The sequence below is a fragment of the Salmo salar genome, chromosome ssa03, assembly GCF_905237065.1.
Source record: "Salmo salar chromosome ssa03, Ssal_v3.1, whole genome shotgun sequence".
NCBI classification, from domain to species: domain Eukaryota; kingdom Metazoa; phylum Chordata; class Actinopteri; order Salmoniformes; family Salmonidae; genus Salmo; species Salmo salar.
In genome coordinates this window covers 49,174,273-49,194,466 of record NC_059444.1, presented here as the reverse complement: position 1 = coordinate 49,194,466, position 20,194 = coordinate 49,174,273, and the positions used below count along the sequence as shown (strand labels likewise).

Sequence of the window (20,194 nt, the reverse complement as noted above, 5' to 3'; positions counted from 1 at the left end):
CTGACACTTTCTCATACAAACTCTTTGCTACATCAGGATGAAAAATAGAAGCAGGTACATTTTGTTAAGTTGGCAGTCTGAGGATCTTCTCTGAGCAATTGACATTCCCTCACTTGAATTCTCCACAGGAAATAGGTTTTGAACATGAGCCTCATTTACATTCTCTGTTTGTACTATTTTGTTTAATTTCACTTTGTTGTCGCTAGCAATAGAATGTATAAATGTGTCACAGTGCCCTTTAAGACTAAATCCATTTTGCAATGACTGTACTTGAACTCGACATGATTCTGATTCCACATCCTTTTGACTATCTGGAAACACAATGAAAGTGATACTAATTTGCACAGATATCACATGCTAGCATTGCTCATTTACTGTTATTTGGTGATTTACAGAAACAAAACAGTGTTTTGGGTTTATTTTGCTGTGTGACCCATTCCTCACCATATTTATGTGTCACTGCATTTCTCTTTCCCACTCTGTGTTTGTTTGGTGTTTTTGTATCAGTTAGTTTACTGTCTTTGACTGTGTTGCACTGACTTAAGTTTGTGCTGTCACCCTTATCTCCTATGTCATTAAATATGGGTGACAGGCTTAAAGGGTTGGTCAGCTCAACCTGTTCCTCAATCTATTTAACAGATTAACAGCAGTAAATTGGTGTGATTGTTCCTCCACAGAGCAGTTCCTCCATAGAGTATAAAAAATCAAACTTTAAACAATGTACACATCTGATATTTTGTCTTGGGCATTCAGTCTTCTGTACATGCACAATAGACTTTAAAAGCTATAAGAAATGTTTAAAGAAAAAGGCAGATGCTTTTATCCAGAGGGATTTACAGTAGTGAGTGCATTAATTTTCATACTGGTACGCCGTGGGAATCAAACCTACAACATTGGTGTTGCAAAGACCATGCTCTACCAACTGAGCCACACAGGACTATATACATTTGGTATTTAATGAAGACAAGACCTCCTTTCACCATTCAGAGACTTTTATTTAATCTTACATTTCAGCAAATAAATAATGCCTTCATGACAAAATATAATGCAAATAATACCTTTACAATGCAAAAGAGTCCCCTGGACCCCTATATTGGCACAGTGAATTAAAGTAGATTTACTGTTCAGACAATAAACTGGTAAGAAATTCAAAAAGCATATCAGTTAAATACTGCATCACAGCAAGCAGCCAAGTTAGCTTTTTTTCTTCAACATAGTGCATATACAACATCTTCAAATTTACACTGATAACAATGATAATCGTTGATAATCATAACATGATTCAGCAGAAGCGGTAAAATATACAATCATTGCGTGCTATAAGCGTGATGACATTCAGGTCTTTACCGTTTTCTCAGTCAAGTGGAAATACACTTCAGAAATGGCAAAGAACAATATGAAATGCTGGCTTTGTAATTTTACATTTTACTATGGCAACGAGAGTTGAAACATGAAGTTACATTACATTATGCAATGTTATATTTTGGCACTGAATTTTCTGTATATATGAGCCTCAATATTCCACCAAATATTTATATTCAATGTGTGTATGCATCTCTCTCTCTCGCTCTCTCTCTCTCTGTGTGTGTCTGTGTGTGTATACTGTGTGCAACTGAGCATGAGAGTGTGTCTGCTTTCCTGTCTCTGCCTTTTCTTTTTTGTTTCTCTCTATGTGATTTTACCTCATAAATATATCTCAGCTTTCCCTCTTTCTGTCTCTCCTTCCATATTATCCATCGCTTAACCTCTGTAAGGCACCAATCCTAATTTTAGACAACAAGTTGAACTGTGGAAAACAGCACACCACTGGGAGACAGTCATCGCTGCACACAATGAACAGATGAAGACAAGGGCCTAGATTCAATCTGGGCCGTGGAAAATCCACGTTAAAGTGCAATTGACATTTAAAGGTAATTTCCAATTGAACCGACATATGCAGAGTTTACCGTGAATGTCGTCTCCACTAGCGCTGGAACATTGCCTTTAACATTGTTCTGCATAGCGGACAAAACACGATCGGATTGAATCTGGCCCAAGGAAACGCAAACCTACAATCACTGACAGAAAGAGCGACTGGGAAATTAGAGAGACACAAACAAAAGAAAAATGAGGTGTAAAGACACAAACTCAAAGATAAAGAGAGAGAACGAAAGTGAGAGGCAAGGAAGAGGAAATAGCAGGATGGGAGATGAGGGAAGTGAAAGAAGTCATCTGAAAGACAAAGAAAAGTTCCTCTTCCTCCAGATCTCTTTATCTATCTGTGGGTTTTAATTCTTCTCAAGACTTTTCTTCTTCAAATGGACACCTCATACTCCCGTGTGTCCTAGGAACCAGGTAGCAATACAACAGACCCAAATAACAATTAATTTGAAGAAGAAAATGCTACAGCAAAATATCCTCAGCAGTTTAGGACATGCAATCTCCAGGATTCTTAAGCAACGAATTAGAGTATACACTTTTCGTTAACTTACAGTCACTAGCATGGCAACTTCCAGCCAAATAAAAAGCAAAGTTACAGATAACATTTTCCTAAATACTAGTCAAAAGGTGAAAAGTTGAAAAAATAAGTGGCAGTTTATTAAAGTTGATACAATATACCTGTACATGAGCTCTACATTAAACTCCAGCTCACTGACATAGATAACTCCACAACAAAGTAAAATTCTGCAATACTAACAACCTAGGGTTTGATTCCCAGTTGGTTACACAGACAGGGCTAATCGTGTCCTGGTTAGGGGTTCAGGCTAGCTAGTTCCTACACAGCTATAGCTAAGGCCTCGATTCAATCAGATCGAGCGTTAACCCGCGTTGGCGGTGTTGGAGGTGTAACAGCGGTATGAAATGACAAATCGGTGAGCACCTGCTCTTGTGCCACCAACCACTCCTTTTCTTATTGTCCCTACTACCTCATTAGAAGTTCAAAATGGCGATAGAAACTGTAGCTTCTATACATAATAGAAATAATGACAGGCTAATGCATGTTTTCATGTTAATTTGGAAGGGGGATTTCTATCAGTTTAATCGAGGTGTAGACAATAGAACATCACACAGAGTGTTTGAACTTGTAATGCGGCTGCTTGACTTGTCTGGTATAAAGTCGGGTGAGGTTTCGTTGCATGCAATTGCAGAGTCCGTGATAGGGTAACGCAAGGAACCACTTGTGTATTTTACAGCTCTAATGCAGTTCCACCTCAGACACTGCCAAAACAACCACTATGCGGATCTGATAGAATCTAGTCCCAAAGTGAGAGGGCTTGGGCAATACTCACCCATTATGTACCCCACGCGCTTGGTAGCCAATGTGAGCAAGACCTTTAAACAGGTCAACATTCATAAAGCCACGGGGCCAGATGGATTACCAGGACGTGTACTCAAAGCATGCGTGGACCAACTGGCAAGTGTCTTCACTGACATTTTCAACCTCTCCCTGACTGAGTCTGTAATACATACATGTTTCAAGCAGACCACCATTGTCCCTGTGCCCAAGGAAGCGAAGATAACCTGCCTAAATGATTACCGCCCAGTAGCACTCACGTCGGTAGCCATGAAGTGCTTTGAAAGGCTGGTCATGGCTCACATCAACAGCATCCTCCCGGACACCCCAGACCCACTCCAATTCGCATATCGCCCCAACAGATCCACAGATGATGCAATCTCAATCGCATTCCACATTGCCCTTTCCCACCTGGACAAAAGGAACACCTATGTGAGAATGCTATTTATTGACTACAGCTCAGCGTTCAACACCATAATTCCCAAGAAGCTCATCACTAAGCTAAGGACCCTGGGACTAAACACCTCCCTCTGCAACTGGATCCTGGACTTCCTGACGGGCCGCCCTCATGTGGTAAGGGTAGGCAACAACACGTCTCCCACGCTGATCCTCAACACTGGGGTCCCTCAGGGGTGTGTACTTTGTCCCCTCCTGTGCTCCCTGTTCACCCACGACTGCGTGGACAAACACGACTCCAACACCATCATTAAGTTTGCTGACGACACAACAGTGTTAGGCTTGATCACCGACAACGATGAGACGGCCTATAGGGAAAAGGTCATAGAACTGGCAGTGTGGTGCCAGGACAACAACCTCTCCCTCAACGTGAGCAAGACAAAGGAGCTGATCGTGGACTACAGGAAAAGGCGGGCCGAACAGGCCCCCATTCACATCAATGGGGCTGTAGTGAAGCGGGTCAAGAGTTTCAAGTTCCTTGGTGTCCATCATCACCAACGATCTATCATGGTCCAAACACACCAAGACAGTTGTGAAGAGGGCACGACAACGCTTTTTCCCCCTCAGGAGACTGAGAAGATTTGGCATGGGTCCCCAGATCCTCTAAAAGTTTTACCATCGAGAGCATCCTGCCCGGATACATCACCGCCTGGTATGGCAACTGCTCGGCATCTGACCGTAAGAGGGTAGTGCATACGGCCCCGTACATCACTGGGGCCAAGCTTCATGCAATCCAGGACCTATATAATAGGCGGTGTCAGAGGAAAGCCCATAAAATTGTCAGAGACTCCAGTCACCCAAGTCATAGGCTGTTTTCTCTGCTACCGCATGGGAAGCGGTACCGGAGTCTAGAACCAAAAGGCTCCTTAACAGCTTCTACCACCAAGTCATAAGACTGCTTAACAATTATTCAAATGGCCACCGGACTATTACATTGATCCCCTCTCCATTTGCTTTGTACACTGCTGCTACTCGCTGTTTATTATCTATGCATAGTCACTTTACCCCTACCTACATGTACAAATTACCTCTAACCTGTACCCCCGCACACTGACTCGGTACCGATACCCACTGTATATAGCCTCGTAATTGTTATGTTATAGTGTTAATTTTTTACTTTAGTTTACTTGGTAAATATTTTCTTAACTCTTCTTGAACTGCACTCTTGGTTAAGGGCTTGTAAGTTTCACGGTAAGGTCTACACTTGTTTTATTCTGCGCATGTGACAAATAAAGTTTGATTTGATTAGGCAAAAATAGAGAAAATACTCACCCCTGCCTCGTATAGAGGGTTGTTGAAGTCAGACTCCACAGTAATTGGGCTGTATGAGTGGGTGTGAGAGAGAGACTTCCAGAAAAGTGGCTTCCACTGCAACCTACATACACTGAGGGAGAGGGAAAAGGGAAATAAAGGTTAAAGGGAGAGAATACAGAATACAGTCAACTTCTGATATCTGATCTATGCAATGGCTCAGTACTGTTGTGTGTGTGTGTGTTAGGTCAGACCATGCCAATATCTGGTGAAAGTAAGAAGAATGCATTTGAATTGTGACTACTGAACTGCGCAGCACTTACTTTGTGTAATACATGTAGATTCCACCAATCAGAAGGATGACCAGGATGATTGGCAGGATGATTGCCAAGGCAATGTTTTCACTTAGCATCTGGTGGGAGGGCTCAAATGACTGGGATACTAGGGAAATAATCCAAAATAATAAATTAAAGAAGAAGTTAAAGAAAGGCAATTAAAGGGGAATTCCACCACTTTTCAACCTAATTTTCATTATTTCTATTACCATCCCACTGAGAACACCACGTCATTTCAACGTGAGCAATTAGGTAATATTTGGTTGAGACATTGATCAATGAGATTACAACCTATATTCACCACTCAAAAAGACAGCCAAAAGTTTGTTGAATTCCCAATGTGTTATCACTACGATTGAGACGGAATCTGCAGCATTTACCATGAACGCGGGAACATTGACCTTAAAATACGCATTTTCCACAACCCGTGATCAGATTGAATCCAGCCCTATTCTTTAACTTAAATTTTTTGGTTGAGATGGAGACGTGAATCCAACATAACAATTATGAACTTGTTGATAATGCCACGCCCTGACCATAGAGAGCCCTTGTTTCTCTATGGTGTAGTAGGTCAGGGCGTGACTAGGGGGTATTCTAGTTTAAAATTTCTATGTTGGTGTTTTGGTATGGTTCCCAATTAGAGGCAGCTGGTAATCGTTGCCTCTAATTGGGGATCATATTTAAATAGCTATTGTTTGTGGGATATTGTTTTGTGTTTGTGCACCACATAGTTACGTTTCGTTGTTCGTTTATTGATATATTTTGTTTTGCGAAGTTTCACTTTGGAATAAAGATGTGGAACTCTACACACGCTGCACCTTGGTACCGTTCTTACGACAACCGTGACAGATAAACTGGATTTAAAAATAAATCTGATAGTGGAGATAAAGTTGAAGATCTGACGTTGTTTCTAAAGTACAAATTCATCATACAAATTTGTCTATGTTGAAAATTGGTTACCATGACGTTTCTATGTTCTGTAGTTAGAAATAAGAAGAAAGGTTCTGACATCAAATTGCATTAAAAGTAAAAAACAGTGTTTTTCAAAACCTACTACGAGTTTCTAGCCAGGGGGAGGAATTTTCCTCCTCCCTGTGTCACCATGAATCTCATAGTCTTTGTAAGTAACTGGAGAATGAATATGAGGTTGAAAAGTGCTGAAATTCCCCTAAAGAAGACGTAGAATAAGAAGAAAAATCACCTTCTAATTTATGATCATCCAACAGCTCCTCGTATGCCACTGATAGATGGAGAGAGGCAGATTATTATTATAAGATCATCATTCCTCATTCATTCTTTGCAAAATGTTCAAGTGTTTCAATTCTCATGCAGAATTTCTTGAAACCCCTCTAACCCCTCTTCCTCATTTCCAGCAGTCCAATGTAAATTGTCACCTTTGCAGAATGGTGGTGGACTGTTCCATTGAGATGGGTGGCCCGGGACACAGTTGATAATAACCTCCCCAATGAGTTCATAGCCCTCATAGCAGAAAAAACGTAGCGTCTCTCCTGCCTGGTAGCTATGCTTGTACAATGTCTGGTAACCATTGTCTGGCACACCTGGGTTTGGGCATGGGTCATACTTCACTGTTTAGGGAAAGGAAATAAAGATGGATGGAGAGAGAGAGCGAGAGAGAGCAATGCCATCAGAAAATATGAACAGCCCTTTTTCCACATTTTGTTGTGTTACAATCAGAATTTAAGATTGATTAAATTGAGATTATTTGTCACTGGCCTACACATAATACCCGATAATGTGAAAGTGGAATTATGTTTTTTGAAATGTTTACAAATTAATTACAAATTAAAAGTTAAAATGTCTTGAGTCAATAAGTATTCAACCCCGTTGTTATGACAAGCCTAAATAAGTTCAGGAGTAAAAATGTGCTTAACAAGTCACATAAGTTGAATGGACTGACTCTGTGTGCATTAAATGTTTTTAACCTGATTTTTGAATGACTATCTTGTCTCTGTACCCCACACATACAATTATATGTAAGGTCCATCAATCGAGCAGTGAATTTCAAACACAGTTTCAACCACAAAGATATATTGGTAGATGGGTAAAAATAAAAATAAACAGACATTGACTATCCCTTTGAGCAAGGTGAAGTTATAAATTACACTTTGGATGGTGTATCAATACACCCAGTCACTACAAAGATACAGGCAGGAGAGGAAGGAAACCACTCAGGGATTTCACCATGACGCCAAAGGTGTTAGAGTTTTATGGCTGTGATAGGAGACAACTGAGGATGGATTAACAACATTATAGTTACTCCACAATATTAACCTAATTGGCAGAGTGAAAAAAGGAAGCCTATACAGAATACACATATTCTAAAACATGCATCCTGTTTGTAACAAGGCACTAAAGTAATACTGCAAAACATGTGGCAAAGAAATTTGGAGCAAATCCAATACAACACATTACCGAGTGCCACTCCATATTTTCAAGCATAGTGGTGGCAGCATCATGTTATGGGTATGCTTGTAATTGTTAAGGACTGGGGAGTTTTTAAGGATAAAAAAGGAATGTGATTAAGCTAAGCACAGGCAAACGCCTAGAGGAAAGGTTCAGTCTGCTTTCCACCAGACAGTGGGAGATGAATTCACCTTTCAGCAGGACAATAACATAAAACAAGGCCAAATCTACACTGGAGTTGCTTACCAAGACAGTGAATGTTCCTGAGTGACCGAGTTACAGTGTTGACTTAAATCTGCTTGAAAATCTATGACAAGACCTGAAAATAGTTGTCTAGTATTGATCAACAACCAATTTGACTGAGCTTGAAGAATTTTGAAATAATAATGGGCAAATGTTGCACATCCAGGTGTGGAAAGCTCTTAGAGACTTATCTAGAAAGCTGTAATCGCTGCCAAAGCTGATGCAACATGTATTGACTCAGGGGGTTGAATACTTATCTAATCCAGATTCAGTATATTAGTGTTTTATTTTTCATACTTACATTTTTTTTTTTTTACAAATGTTAGAATTTTTCTTCCATTTTGACATTACAGTATTCGGTGTTGGTCGTTGGCAAAAAAAAATACAATTATATCAATTTTAATCCCACTTTGTAACACAACAAAATGTGGAAAAAGTCAAGGGGTGTGAATACTTTCTGAAGGCAGTGTATAGTCCCATAGAATTAGTGTTTGACATCAATCTCAACACACACAGACAAACACCCAGAGGAGTGACTCACAGACACATTTGGGGCTGCGGTCACTCCACTTGGGTGTGCCTGTATCCCGTCCGTGGCAGGAGATCTGGCCAGGGCCCTCCAGCTGGTAACCCTGGTTACAGGAGAAGCGCACCACTGTTCCAACAGCGAATCCAGACTCTGGGCGTACCGAACGCGCTCCGTTCACCACCTCCCCCGGATCAGGACACTGCTGGACTGTGGACGATAAGGGTATACAAGACATGACGTAATATTTGTATACATTTTTTTTTTATCTACCCTGGCATTACAGATGAAACAGAGCTAAATGAGTGAACTCCAGCACACCTATTTTCTGATATGTAGATGATTGATTTGTAAGCCTTGAAACAATTGAGACATGGATTGTGTATGGTGCCATTCATTGGGTGAATGGGCAAGACAAAAGATTTAAGTGCCTTTGAACGGGGTATCTACTAGACGCACCGGTTTGAGCGGTGCGAGAACTGTCAAGTGCGAGAGTGTCAAGAACTGCAACGCTGCTGGGAAGAATTATCCACCACCCAAAGGACATCCAGCCAACTTGACACAACTGTGGGAAGCACAGGAGGTTGGTGGCACCTTAATTGGTGAGGGTGGACTTGTGGTAATGGCTGAAGTGGAATGAGTGGAATGGTATCAAAACATCAAACACATGGTTTTCATGTGTTTGACGCTATTCCATTTGCTCCATTCCAGTCATTATTATGAGCTGCCCTCCCCTCAGCAGCCTCCTGTGGTGGGAAGCATTGGGGTGAACATGGGCCAGCATCCCTGTGGAACGCTTTCGACACCTTGTAGAGTCCATGCCCCAACGAATTGAGGCTTCTGAGGGCAAAAAGAGTATGCAACTCAATATTAGGAAGGTGTTCCTAATGTCTTGCACACTCCGTGTATGTACATACAGTATATGCAGGATTTGTAATTTTTTTTAACATATATTTCCAGAATATATTTATGAAATACATAATTTCAGAAAATCATAACATATATATTTTTTCATTAAATATATTTTGCCGCCACATGTATTATGCTGAATCCGTATGAACTTATGAACCATAGTACAATGAACTGTTTATTTTGAAAAGAGACATGAAACTCCTGAGCTGTCAATCACAATTTGAAATGTTCCCGAGCCCCGCCCCCAGCCCACCTCCAACTGACAGAGCAGCTGTTGCAGTTTAGAATTTTCTTCAGATGCATGAGAAGATCAGCTGTCAGCGCCAAAAATCTTTCTCATGGATAATGGCATTTTATTTGCGTATATCATCACAACATTGATTTAAAATACACTACATGACAAAACGTATTTAAACACCTACTCATCGAACATCTCATTCCAAAATCATGGGCATTAATATGGAGTTGGTCTCCCCTTTGCTGCTATAACAGCCTCCACTCTTCTGGGAAGACTTTCCACTAGATGTTGGAACATTGCTGCGAGGACTTGGTTCCATTCTGCCACAACCGCATAAGTGAGGTCAGGCACTGATGTTGGGCGATTAGGCCTGGATCGCAGTCAGCGTTCTAATTCCCTTCAGCAGGAAAAACAGAACGAGACAATAATTTGTGCCAGGTGTGATATCCCTCCTAAATAGCTCGGGCTAATGTTCCTATCGACCCAGTAAGGCCAGCAGGCTTGTCTCTTTTTATTGGTATGTAACTGTTATGAAAGTTGTATTGTCAATTTGTTTTGTATTTAAACACCACTTTAAACACTGCAACAAAATTTCCCCATGGGGACAATAAAGTCAGTCAAGTAATTCATCCCAAAGGTGTTCGATGGAGTTGAGGTCAGGGCTCTGTGCAGGCCAGTCAAGTTCTTCCACACTGATCTTGACAAACCATTTCTGTACGGACCTCGCTTTGTACACAGGGACATTGTCATGCTGAAAAAGGAAAGGGCCTTTCCCAAACTTTTGCCAAAGTTGGAAGCACAGAATCATCTAGAATATAACTGTATGCTGTAGTGTTAAGATTTACCTTCACTGGAACTAAGGGGCCTAGACCGAAACATGAAAAATAGCCCTAGACCATTATTCCTCCTCCACCAAACTTTACAGTTGGCATAAATTAGAGCATGTAGCGTTCTCCTGGTATCCGCCAAACCCAGATTTGTCAGTCGGACTGCCAGATGGTGAAGTGTGATTCATCACTCCAGAGAACGCGTTTCCACTGCTCCAGAGTCCAATGGCGGCGAGCTTTACACCACTCCAGTGGACGCTTGGCATTGCGCATGATGATCTTAGGCTTGTGTGAGGCTGCTCGGCTATGGAAACCCATTTCATGAAGCTCCCGATGAACAGTTATTGTGCTGACGTTGCTTCCAGAGGCAGTTTGGAACTCGGTAGTGAGTGTTGCAACTGAGGACAGACGATTTTTACACACTAGATGCTTCAGCACTCCTCTTCTGTGAGCTTGTGTGTCCTAACACTTTGCGGCTGAGCCGTTGTTGCTCCTCGACAATAACAGCACTTACAGTTGACCGGGGCAGCTCTATCAGGGCAGAAATTTCACGAACTGACTTAATGGAAAGTTGGCATCTTCTGACGGTGCCACGTTGAAAGTCACTGAGCTCTTCAGTAAGGCTATTCTACTGCCAATGTTTGTCTATGGAGACTGCATGGCATTGTGCTTGATTTTATACACCGGTCAGCAACGGGTGTGGCTGAAATAGCCAAATCCACTAATTTGAAGGGGTGTCCACATACTTTTGTAAATATAGTGTATATTTTCTAGTTGACCTAGATATTGACCAGGGTCTCAATACCCCAGACATCCGAAGCCGCCAGACATGAGGCAGGGAGGATGGTTTCAGATTCAGAGGGTGTGGCAGCGGAACTGTACAGGCGAGAGAGGGCGTCCGGCTTCACATTTTTGGACCCTGGGTGGTAGGAGATGGTGAAATTGAACCTGGTGAATAACAGGGCCCAAAGGCATTTGGCAGTGCGGAGTATTCTAAATTCCTGTGGTCAGTCCATACCAAAAATGGATGTTACGCCCCGTTCCAGCCAGTGCCTCCACTCCTCCAGAGCCATCTTAACCACCAGGAGTTCCCGGTTCCCAACGTTATAGTTCCTTTCTGCAGAGTTGAGACGATGGGACATGAAAGTACAGGGATGAAGCTCCTGGACAGATCGCTGAGAAAGGACGGCCCCTACTCCCACGTCGGAAGCACCAACCTCAACCACAAACTGATGGGTCGGGTCCGGATGGATGAGGAATGTAGTGAATCGCAGCTTCAGATCCATAAAAGCCCTGTCCGCTGCTGGGGACCATGTGAACGGTACCTTGGGGGAGGTGAGAGGGGAGCCGCCTGGGTGCTGTAGCCGCGAATGAAACGGCGGTAGAAATTAGCAAACCCCAGAAACCGTTGCGGCTGGACGTGGGTTGGGGACAATCCACCACCGCTCTCACCGTTTCCGGATCCACATGGACATTCCCTTCAGCAATGACGTATCCCAGAAAGGATATAGTGGAGCGGTGGATGTCGCACTTCTCAGCTTTTACAAACAACTGATTCTCCAGGAGGCGCTGAAGGACTTGTCAAACATGGAGAACGTGTTCTTGGGCAAAACGAGAGAAAACCAGGATGTCATCAAGGCAGACAAATACAGTTGAAGTCAGAAGTTTACATACACCTTAGCCAAATACATTTAAACTCAGTTTTTCACAATTCCTGACATTTAATCCTAGTAAAAATTCCCTGTCTTAGGTCAGTTAGGATCACCACTTTATTTTAAGAATGTGAAATGTCAGAATAGTAGAGCGAATGATTTATTTCAGCTTTTATTTCTTCATCACATTCCCAGTGGGTCATAAGTTTACATACACTCAATTAGTATTTCGTAGCATTGCCTTTAAATTCTTTAACTTGGGTCAAACATTTCGGGTAGCCTTCCACAAGCTTCCCACAATAAGTTGGGTGAATTTTGGCCCATTCCTCCAGACAGAGCTGGTGTAACCGAGTCAGGTTTGTAGACCTTGCTCGCACATACTTTTTCAGTTCTGCCCACAAATGTTCTATTAGATTGAGGTCAGGGCTTTGTGATGGCCACTCCAATACCTTGACTTTGTTGTCCTTAAGCCATTTTGCCACAACTTTGGAAGTATGTACATTTGGAAGACCCATTGGCGACCAAGCTTTAACTTCTTGAGAAGTTGCTTCAAGATATCCAGATAATGTTCTGTCCTCAGGATGCCATCTATTTTGTGAAGTGCACCAGTCCCTCCAGCAGCAAAGCACCCCCACAACATGATGCTGCCACCCCCGTGCATCACGGTTGGGATGGTGTTCTTCGGCTTGCAAGCCACCCCCTTTTTCCTCCAAACATAACGATGGCCATTATGGCCAAACAGTTATATTTTTGTTTCATCAGACCAGAGGACATTTCTCCAAAAAGTACGATCTTTGTCCCCATGTGCAGTTGCAAACCGTAGTCTGGCTTTTTTATGGCGGTTTTGGAGCAGTGGCTTCTTCCTTGCTGAGCAGCCTTTCAGGTTATTTCGATATAGGACTTGTTTTACTGTGGATATCGATATTTTTGTACCTGTTTCCTCCAGCACATGTCTCCTTCCTGAGCGGTATGACGGCTGCATGGTCCCATGGTGTTTATACTTGCGTACTATTGTTTGTACAGATGAACGTGGTACCTCCAGGCATTTGGAAATTGCTCCCAAGGATGAACCAGACTTGTGGAGGTCCACCATTTTTTTCTGAAGTCTTGGCTGATTTCTTTTGATTTTCCCATGATGTCAAGCAAAGAGGCACTAAGTTTGAAGGTAGGCCTTGAAATACATCCACAGGTACACCTCCAATTGACTCAAATTATTTTTGAGCTTCTAAAGCCATTACATAATTTTCTGGAATTTTCCAAGCTGTTTAAAGGCACAGTCAACTTAGTGTATGTAAACTTCTGACCCACTGGAATTGTGATGCAGTGAATTATAACTGAAATAATTTGTCTGTAAACAATTGTTGGAAAAATTATTTGTGTCATGCACAAAGTAGATGTCCTAACCGACTTGCCACAACTATAGTTCGTTAACAAGAAATTTGTGGAGTGGTTGAAAAACGAGTTTTAATGACTCCAACCTAATTGTATGTAAATAAACTTCTGACTTCAACTGTACAAAATGATTCAACATGTCCTGGAGCACATGGTTGACCAGTGCCTGGGAGACAGCGGGATCGTTGGTGAGTCCAAACGGCATGGCCAGGTACTCATAGTGTACACTGGCAGTATTGAATGCCATCTTCCAATCGTCTCCTTTGCGTATCCGAACAAGGTGGTAGGCATTCCGAAGGTCCAGTTTGGGAAAGATGGGAGCCCCCTGGAGAGGTTCGAAAGCCGAGGAGAGGAGTGGTAGCAGGTACCGATTCTTGATCGTGATGTCATTGAGGCCCCGGTTATAAATACATGGACGCAGGGCCTTGTCCTTCTTCCCCACAAAGAAGAACACTGCGCCGGCAGGAGAGGCAGAAGGACGAATGCATCCATGGGAACGGAGAGGAGTTGAGTGGGGATACCTAGTTCCGATACCAGGATAGCGTCCATGAAACTTTCATCTGCCCCAGAGTCAATGAGCACCCGAAGAGACTTATCCTGCTGTGGGGAGACCAGTCTAACAGAAAAAGGAGTACAGGTGATGGGAATTAGAGGGTTCCCAGTTTGGCTCACCAGTGTACTTCTACCTACTAATGATTCAGGTCTCTTCACTGGGCTGGTGGCTATGAAATGCCTCGCAGCACCACAATACAGACAACTGTTGGAGCTTAGCCTATGTGAACGTTCCCTAGGCGATAATCTAGCTCTGCCCAGTTGCATTGGTTCCGATGTATCTGACTCACCCATTGCCGATGACTCTTGAGGGAACTCGGGTGGCTTCAGGTCTTCTCGGAAATACAGCCTTCGGGGACTTCCAGATTCCTTCGGAGTTGTACAAGCAGCAGCGGATGAACGAGTGTGACCAAGACCAGACCTCCTCTCACGCCTGCATTCCCATAGACGCCCATCAATTCTAATAGTAAGGGCGAGGAGGGAATTGAGGTCCAGCAGTAACTCCCAAGCTGCTACTGTGTAGTCTGTCACACTATGGGAGTTGTTTGACGTTTTCGGGCCGCCTCTTTCCAGGATACCGGAGAATCGAATACCTTCCTCACCTCTGCCATGAAGTCTTCCAGAGGACGACAAATGGTGGATTGTTGCTCCCAAACTGCCGTAGCCCAGGAGAGCGCCCTTCCCGACATTAGCGTAATAATATATGCTATCTTTCGACCGATCCGAAGGGAACGAAGATGGCTGTAGCTCAAAAATGAGGAAGCACTCTGTAACTGTTCCTCTTCTCTTCGCTCCATTTACGACGTTCCTCACTCGCTGTCTCCACCTTTTTCCATGGCAGGCGATCCATTCCAGCTTGGATCTCCTCCCATGTGTAGGATCCTTTCCCCTCCAAGATGTCCTCCCAACTCCTTGTAGTCCATCTGTTGCTGCTCCTTCCTCCACTGCTTGGTCCGTGTTTGGTGGGAGATTCTGTCACAAGTGTCGTGTGTGGAGGACCAAGACGCAGCGGGAAAATGTATACTCATCTTCTTTTATTAAAGGACAAAGAAGGAAAAACCAAAACAAACACGTATACAAAAACCACGATGACAAAGACCAGGCCGGTAAGGCACAAAGCTATACACAGCAACAATCTCCCACAAAATCCCATGAAAAACAAACTCCTAATTATAGGACCTTCAATCAGAGGCAACGATAACCAGCTGCCTCCAATTGAAGGTTAAACCCCAATTAACTAAACATAGAACTACAATAGACTAGACAGAACATAGAAATACACTAACGTAGAACATAGACTAACAAACCCCGGACCACATAAACCAAACACCCCTCTACCTAAATACATAGCCCGAACCACATAAAACAAACACCCCCTGCCACGTCCTGACCAAACTACAATAACAAATAACCCCTATTACTGGTCAGGACGTGACACACGAAGAGCTATCATTAATAATATGCATGTCAATCTCTCTTGGCTCAAAGTAGAGGAGAGATTTACTTCATCACTACTTGTTTTTGTAATAAGTATTGACATGCTGAATGCAGCAAGCTGTCTGTTTAAACTACTAGCACACAGCTCGGACACCCATACATACCCCTCAAGACACGCCACCATAGGTCTTTTCACAATCCCCAAGTCCAGAACACACTATGGGAGGTGCACAGTACTACATAAAGCCATTGCTACACTGAACTCTATTCCACTTCAGGTAACTGATGCAAGCAGTTGAATCAGATAAAAAACAGATACAAATACACAGACACAGACACAAGCATACAAATACACATGCTAACACTCACACTCTACACACACGTACACATGGATTTTGTATTGTAGATATGTGGTAGTAGAGTAGTGGCTTGAGGGAACACACTGAATATGTTGTGAAAAGTGTTATGAAATGTAATGTTATATTTTTTATTGTATATAACTGCCTTATTGTTGCTGGACCCCAGTAAGGGCCTATGCGTTTAAACAAGACAAAAAAAAAGCACTCTCCAATGGCAGGAGTATGGTGCCATAGTAATAATTCATTTTAAACAAATTCCAAATGCAAGCTTCATATGTAAATGATCTATTTCAAGCAATTATTACCTACCAAAATACCAGTAGGCCTATGCTAGTAATTGTTGCCCCATTGCTGATGAGTTTGCAAAGTAAACAGTTAATATTCTTGATTACCAAACATTTTTGGAGCTGCATATTTATTCATTATGGCAATCCTCTCTTCCTATAATTTGACATTTGCTCTGCACCAGATCCTATAGCTGTACAAAAAATCAACAATCTGTTCGCCAGCTCACCACCCGACCTGTGTTAATTGACAGTTTGCTGGTCCAATCATAGAGCCCATTGTGCGTTTCACTAGCCAATCTGTTGCAGGTTTTTTTGCATGGGCGATGCTGCGGCTACTGTCTCTGGCTGCGTGTAGAGTAATCCACGTAGTCTCTGTGCCACAACATTACAAACCTGGCCAAATCATTTCAAGTCATCAGTCTCAAGTCCAAGTCAAGTCATTTTATTTTCTGTCAAGTCGAATCTCAAATCATCAAATTTAATTTGTGACTCATGTTACAGTAGACTTGAGTCCAAGTCATGTGACTCGAGTCCACAACTCTGTCAGTTATCACTTGGCTCATGTAAATTCTGTAGTTACCACTTTAACCCCTGTAAGTCTAAGCCCTTAGATCGCAATATCTACTAAGCTAACATATGAAATTGTTTCATCATTTAGCCATTTGATTTGGAATTTTAGGACCCCTGTAGGTATACAAAAATGATATCTATTTTAACTTTTTGCTTTGTTAGCAAGGGATGTTAATACTTTCTGAAGGAATTTCTCTCTCTCTGGGCCTGAGCCCTAGGACCATGCCTCAGGACTACCTGGCCAGATGACTCCTGGCTGTCCCTAGTCCACCTGGTCGTACTGCTGATCCAGTTTCTGCTGTTTTGCCTGTGGCTATGGAACCCTGATCTGTTCACCAGAGGTGCTACCTTGTCATGCTGCTTCTCTAGTTTCAACTGTTCTGCCTGCGGCAATGGAACCCAGACCTGTTCACCAGACGTGCTATCTTGTCCCGCACCTGCTGTTTTCGACCCTCTCTCTCTCCCTCCCTCTTTCACTCTCTTTCTCTCTACCTCACCTGCTGTGGCCACCTCTGAATGCTCAGCTATGAAAAGCCAACTGACATTACCTCCTGAGGTGCTGATCTGTTGCACCCTCTACAACCACTGTGATTATTATTTGACCCTGCTGGTCATCTATGAATGTTTGAACATCTCGAAGAACGATCTGGCCTTAATGGCCATGTACTCTTATGATCTCCACAGGGCACATCAAGATTCGGTGAGGTTTAAATCCTAAACAACATGCCTATTCATTGTTTGAAGTATAATAGTAGGTCAAAGCTGTCTGCTGGAAAAACTTGATAGAGCAAGCATTGTGGTGCTCGGGAATTTCCTTTATGTCTCGGCTTCAGACCAATGACTTCTCACTTAAAACTTATTTATTTTGTTTTCATAGAGATAGCGTTTGAACCCAGGTCTGGTTGCTAGGCAACCACCCTGCTCCACCCATGGCTCCACCCTGACCCTTCTTTGGACACTGTGTTAACTAACCTCCAGACGAGCTTCAATGCCATACAACTCTCCTTCCGTGGCCTCCAACTGCTCTTAAATGCAAGTAAAATGAAATGCATGCTCTTCAACCAATTGCTGCTCGCACCTGCCCGCCCGTCCAGCATCACTACTCTGGACGGTTCTGACTTAGAATATGTGGACAACTACAAATACCTAGGTGTCTGGTTAGATTGTAAACTCTCCTTCCAGACTCACATTAAGCATCTCCAATCCAAAATTAAATCTAGAATCAGCTTCCAATTTCGCAAAAGCATCATTTACTCATGCTGCCAAACATACCCTCGTAAAAATGGCTATCCTACCGATCCTTGACTTTGACGATGTCATTTACAAAATAGCCTCCAACACTCTACTCAACAAATTGGATGCAGTCTATCACAGTGCCATCCGTTTTGTCACCAAAGCCCCATATACCACCCACCACTGCGACCTGTATACTCTCGTTGGCTGGCGCTCGCTTCGTACTCGTCGCCAAACCCACTGGCTCCAGGTCATCTATAAGTCTTTACTAGGTAAAGCCCCGCCTTATCTCAGCTCACTGGTCACCATAGCAGCACCCACCTGTAGCATGCGCTCCAGCAGGTATATCTCACTGGTCACCCCCAAATCCAATTCCTCCTTTGGTCGCCTTTCCTTCCAGTTCTCTGCTGCCAATGACTGGAACGAACTGCAAAAATCACTGAAGCTGGAGACTCATATCTCCCTCTCTAACTTTAAGCACCAGCTGTCAGAGCAGCTCACAGATCACTGCACCTGTACATAGCCCATCTGTAAATAGCCCATCCAACTACCTCATCCCCATACTGTTATTTATTTTTGTTGCTCCTTTGCACCCCAGTATCTCTACTTGCACATTCATCTTCTGCACATCTATCACTCCAGTGTTTAATTGCTAAATTGTAATTATTTCACCACTATGGCCTATTTATTGCCTTACCTCCCTTATCTTACCTCATTTGCACACACTCTATATAGACTTTTCTATTGTGTTATTGACTATATGTTTGTTTATTCCATGTGTAACTCTGTTTTGTTGTTTGTTGCACTGCTTTGCTTTATCTTGGCCAGGTCGCAGTTGTAAATGAAAACTTGTTCTCAACTGGCCTACCTGGTTAAATGAAGATGAAATAAAAAATAAAGCCAGTGTGAGAAACTTGCTAGTAAATATTTGCACTATGGAACTAAATAAATAGTGCACTCTGAACCACAAAACGTATTTGCTAGATTCATAATAGTGTTGTTGGACAAAGCAAGGAAAGTAAACTTCGAAACGTGATACAGTTTTATTGGGATTTGCAAATGTAGCCTTCCCTGTGGCTCAGTTGGTAGAGCATGGTGTTTGCAACACCAGCATGGTATGTGCAACACCAGGGTTGTGGGTTCGATTCCCACGGGGGGCCAGTACAAAAACAAAATATTTTAAAAAATGCATGAAATGTATTCACTACTCTAAGTCGCTCTGGATAAGAGCATCTGTTAAATGACTAAAAATGTAAAAATGTTGTTGGTACAATAAATAATTACCCTTAAAGGGAAGGTTGCACAGTGCATTCAGAAAGTATTCAGACAACCTTGACTTTTTCCACATTTTGTTACGTTACAGCCTTATTCTAAAATGGATTAAATGTTTTTTTCCCTCATCAATCTACACAAAATACCCCATAATGACGAAGCAAAAAAAGGTTTTAGGAATTTTTTGTAAATGTATTAAAAATGAAATAATACATTTAAATAAGTATTAAGACCCTTTACTTAGTACTTTGTTGAAGCACCTTTGACAGCGATTACAGCCTCGAGTCTACTTGGGTATGACGCTACAAGCTTGGCACACCTGCACTTGGGGAATTTCTCCCATTCTTCTCTGCAGATCCTCTCAAGCTCTGTCAGGTTGGATGGGGAGCGTCGTTGCACAGCTCTTTTCAGGGCTCTCCAGAGATGTTAGACCGGATTCAAGTCTGGACTCTGGCTTGGTCACTCAAGGACATTAAGAGACTTGTCCCGAAGCCACTCCTGCTTTGTCTTGGCTCTTTGCTTAGGGTCGTTGTCCTGTTGGAAGGTGAACCTTCCTCCTAGTCTGAGGTCGGAGCTCTTGAGCAGGTTTTCATCAAGGATCTCTGTACTTTTCTCTGTTCATCTTTCCCTCGATTCTGACAAGTCTCTTAGTCTGCCGCTGAAAAACAAACCCACATCATGATGCTGCCACCACCATGCTAAACCGTAGGGATAGTATTAGCCAGGTGATGAGCCAGACACTTGGCTATCAGACAAAACAGTTAAATATTTGTTTCATCAGACCAGAGAATCTCGTTTCTCATGGTCTGATTGTCCTTTAGGTGCCTTTTGGCAAACTCCAAGCAGGTTGTCATGTACCTTTTAGTGAGGAGTGGCTTCCGTCTGGCCACTCTACCATAAAGGCCTGACTGGTGGAGTTTTTCAGAGATGTTTGTCCTTCTGGAAGGTTCTCCC

At 42.7% G+C, this 20,194-nt stretch overlaps 1 protein-coding gene across 2 annotated transcripts in view; it reads right to left on the bottom strand.

The window, feature by feature from the left end:
• Positions 1-974: 974 nt before the first annotated feature.
• Positions 975-20,194, bottom strand: part of sez6l2 (seizure related 6 homolog (mouse)-like 2) — a 162,655-nt gene continuing 143,435 nt past the window's right edge. For both annotated transcript variants that reach the window (XM_045714905.1, XM_014192147.2), the window contains exons 14-19: positions 8,525-8,719; positions 6,711-6,902; positions 6,518-6,556; positions 5,305-5,422; positions 5,003-5,114; positions 975-2,323 (exon numbers count right to left, since the gene is read on the bottom strand). In XM_045714905.1, coding sequence (XP_045570861.1) covers positions 2,294-2,323; positions 5,003-5,114; positions 5,305-5,422; positions 6,518-6,556; positions 6,711-6,902; positions 8,525-8,719 — 686 coding nt within the window. In that variant the 3' untranslated portion in view covers positions 975-2,293. The remainder of the gene's footprint in view (positions 2,324-5,002; positions 5,115-5,304; positions 5,423-6,517; positions 6,557-6,710; positions 6,903-8,524; positions 8,720-20,194) is intronic.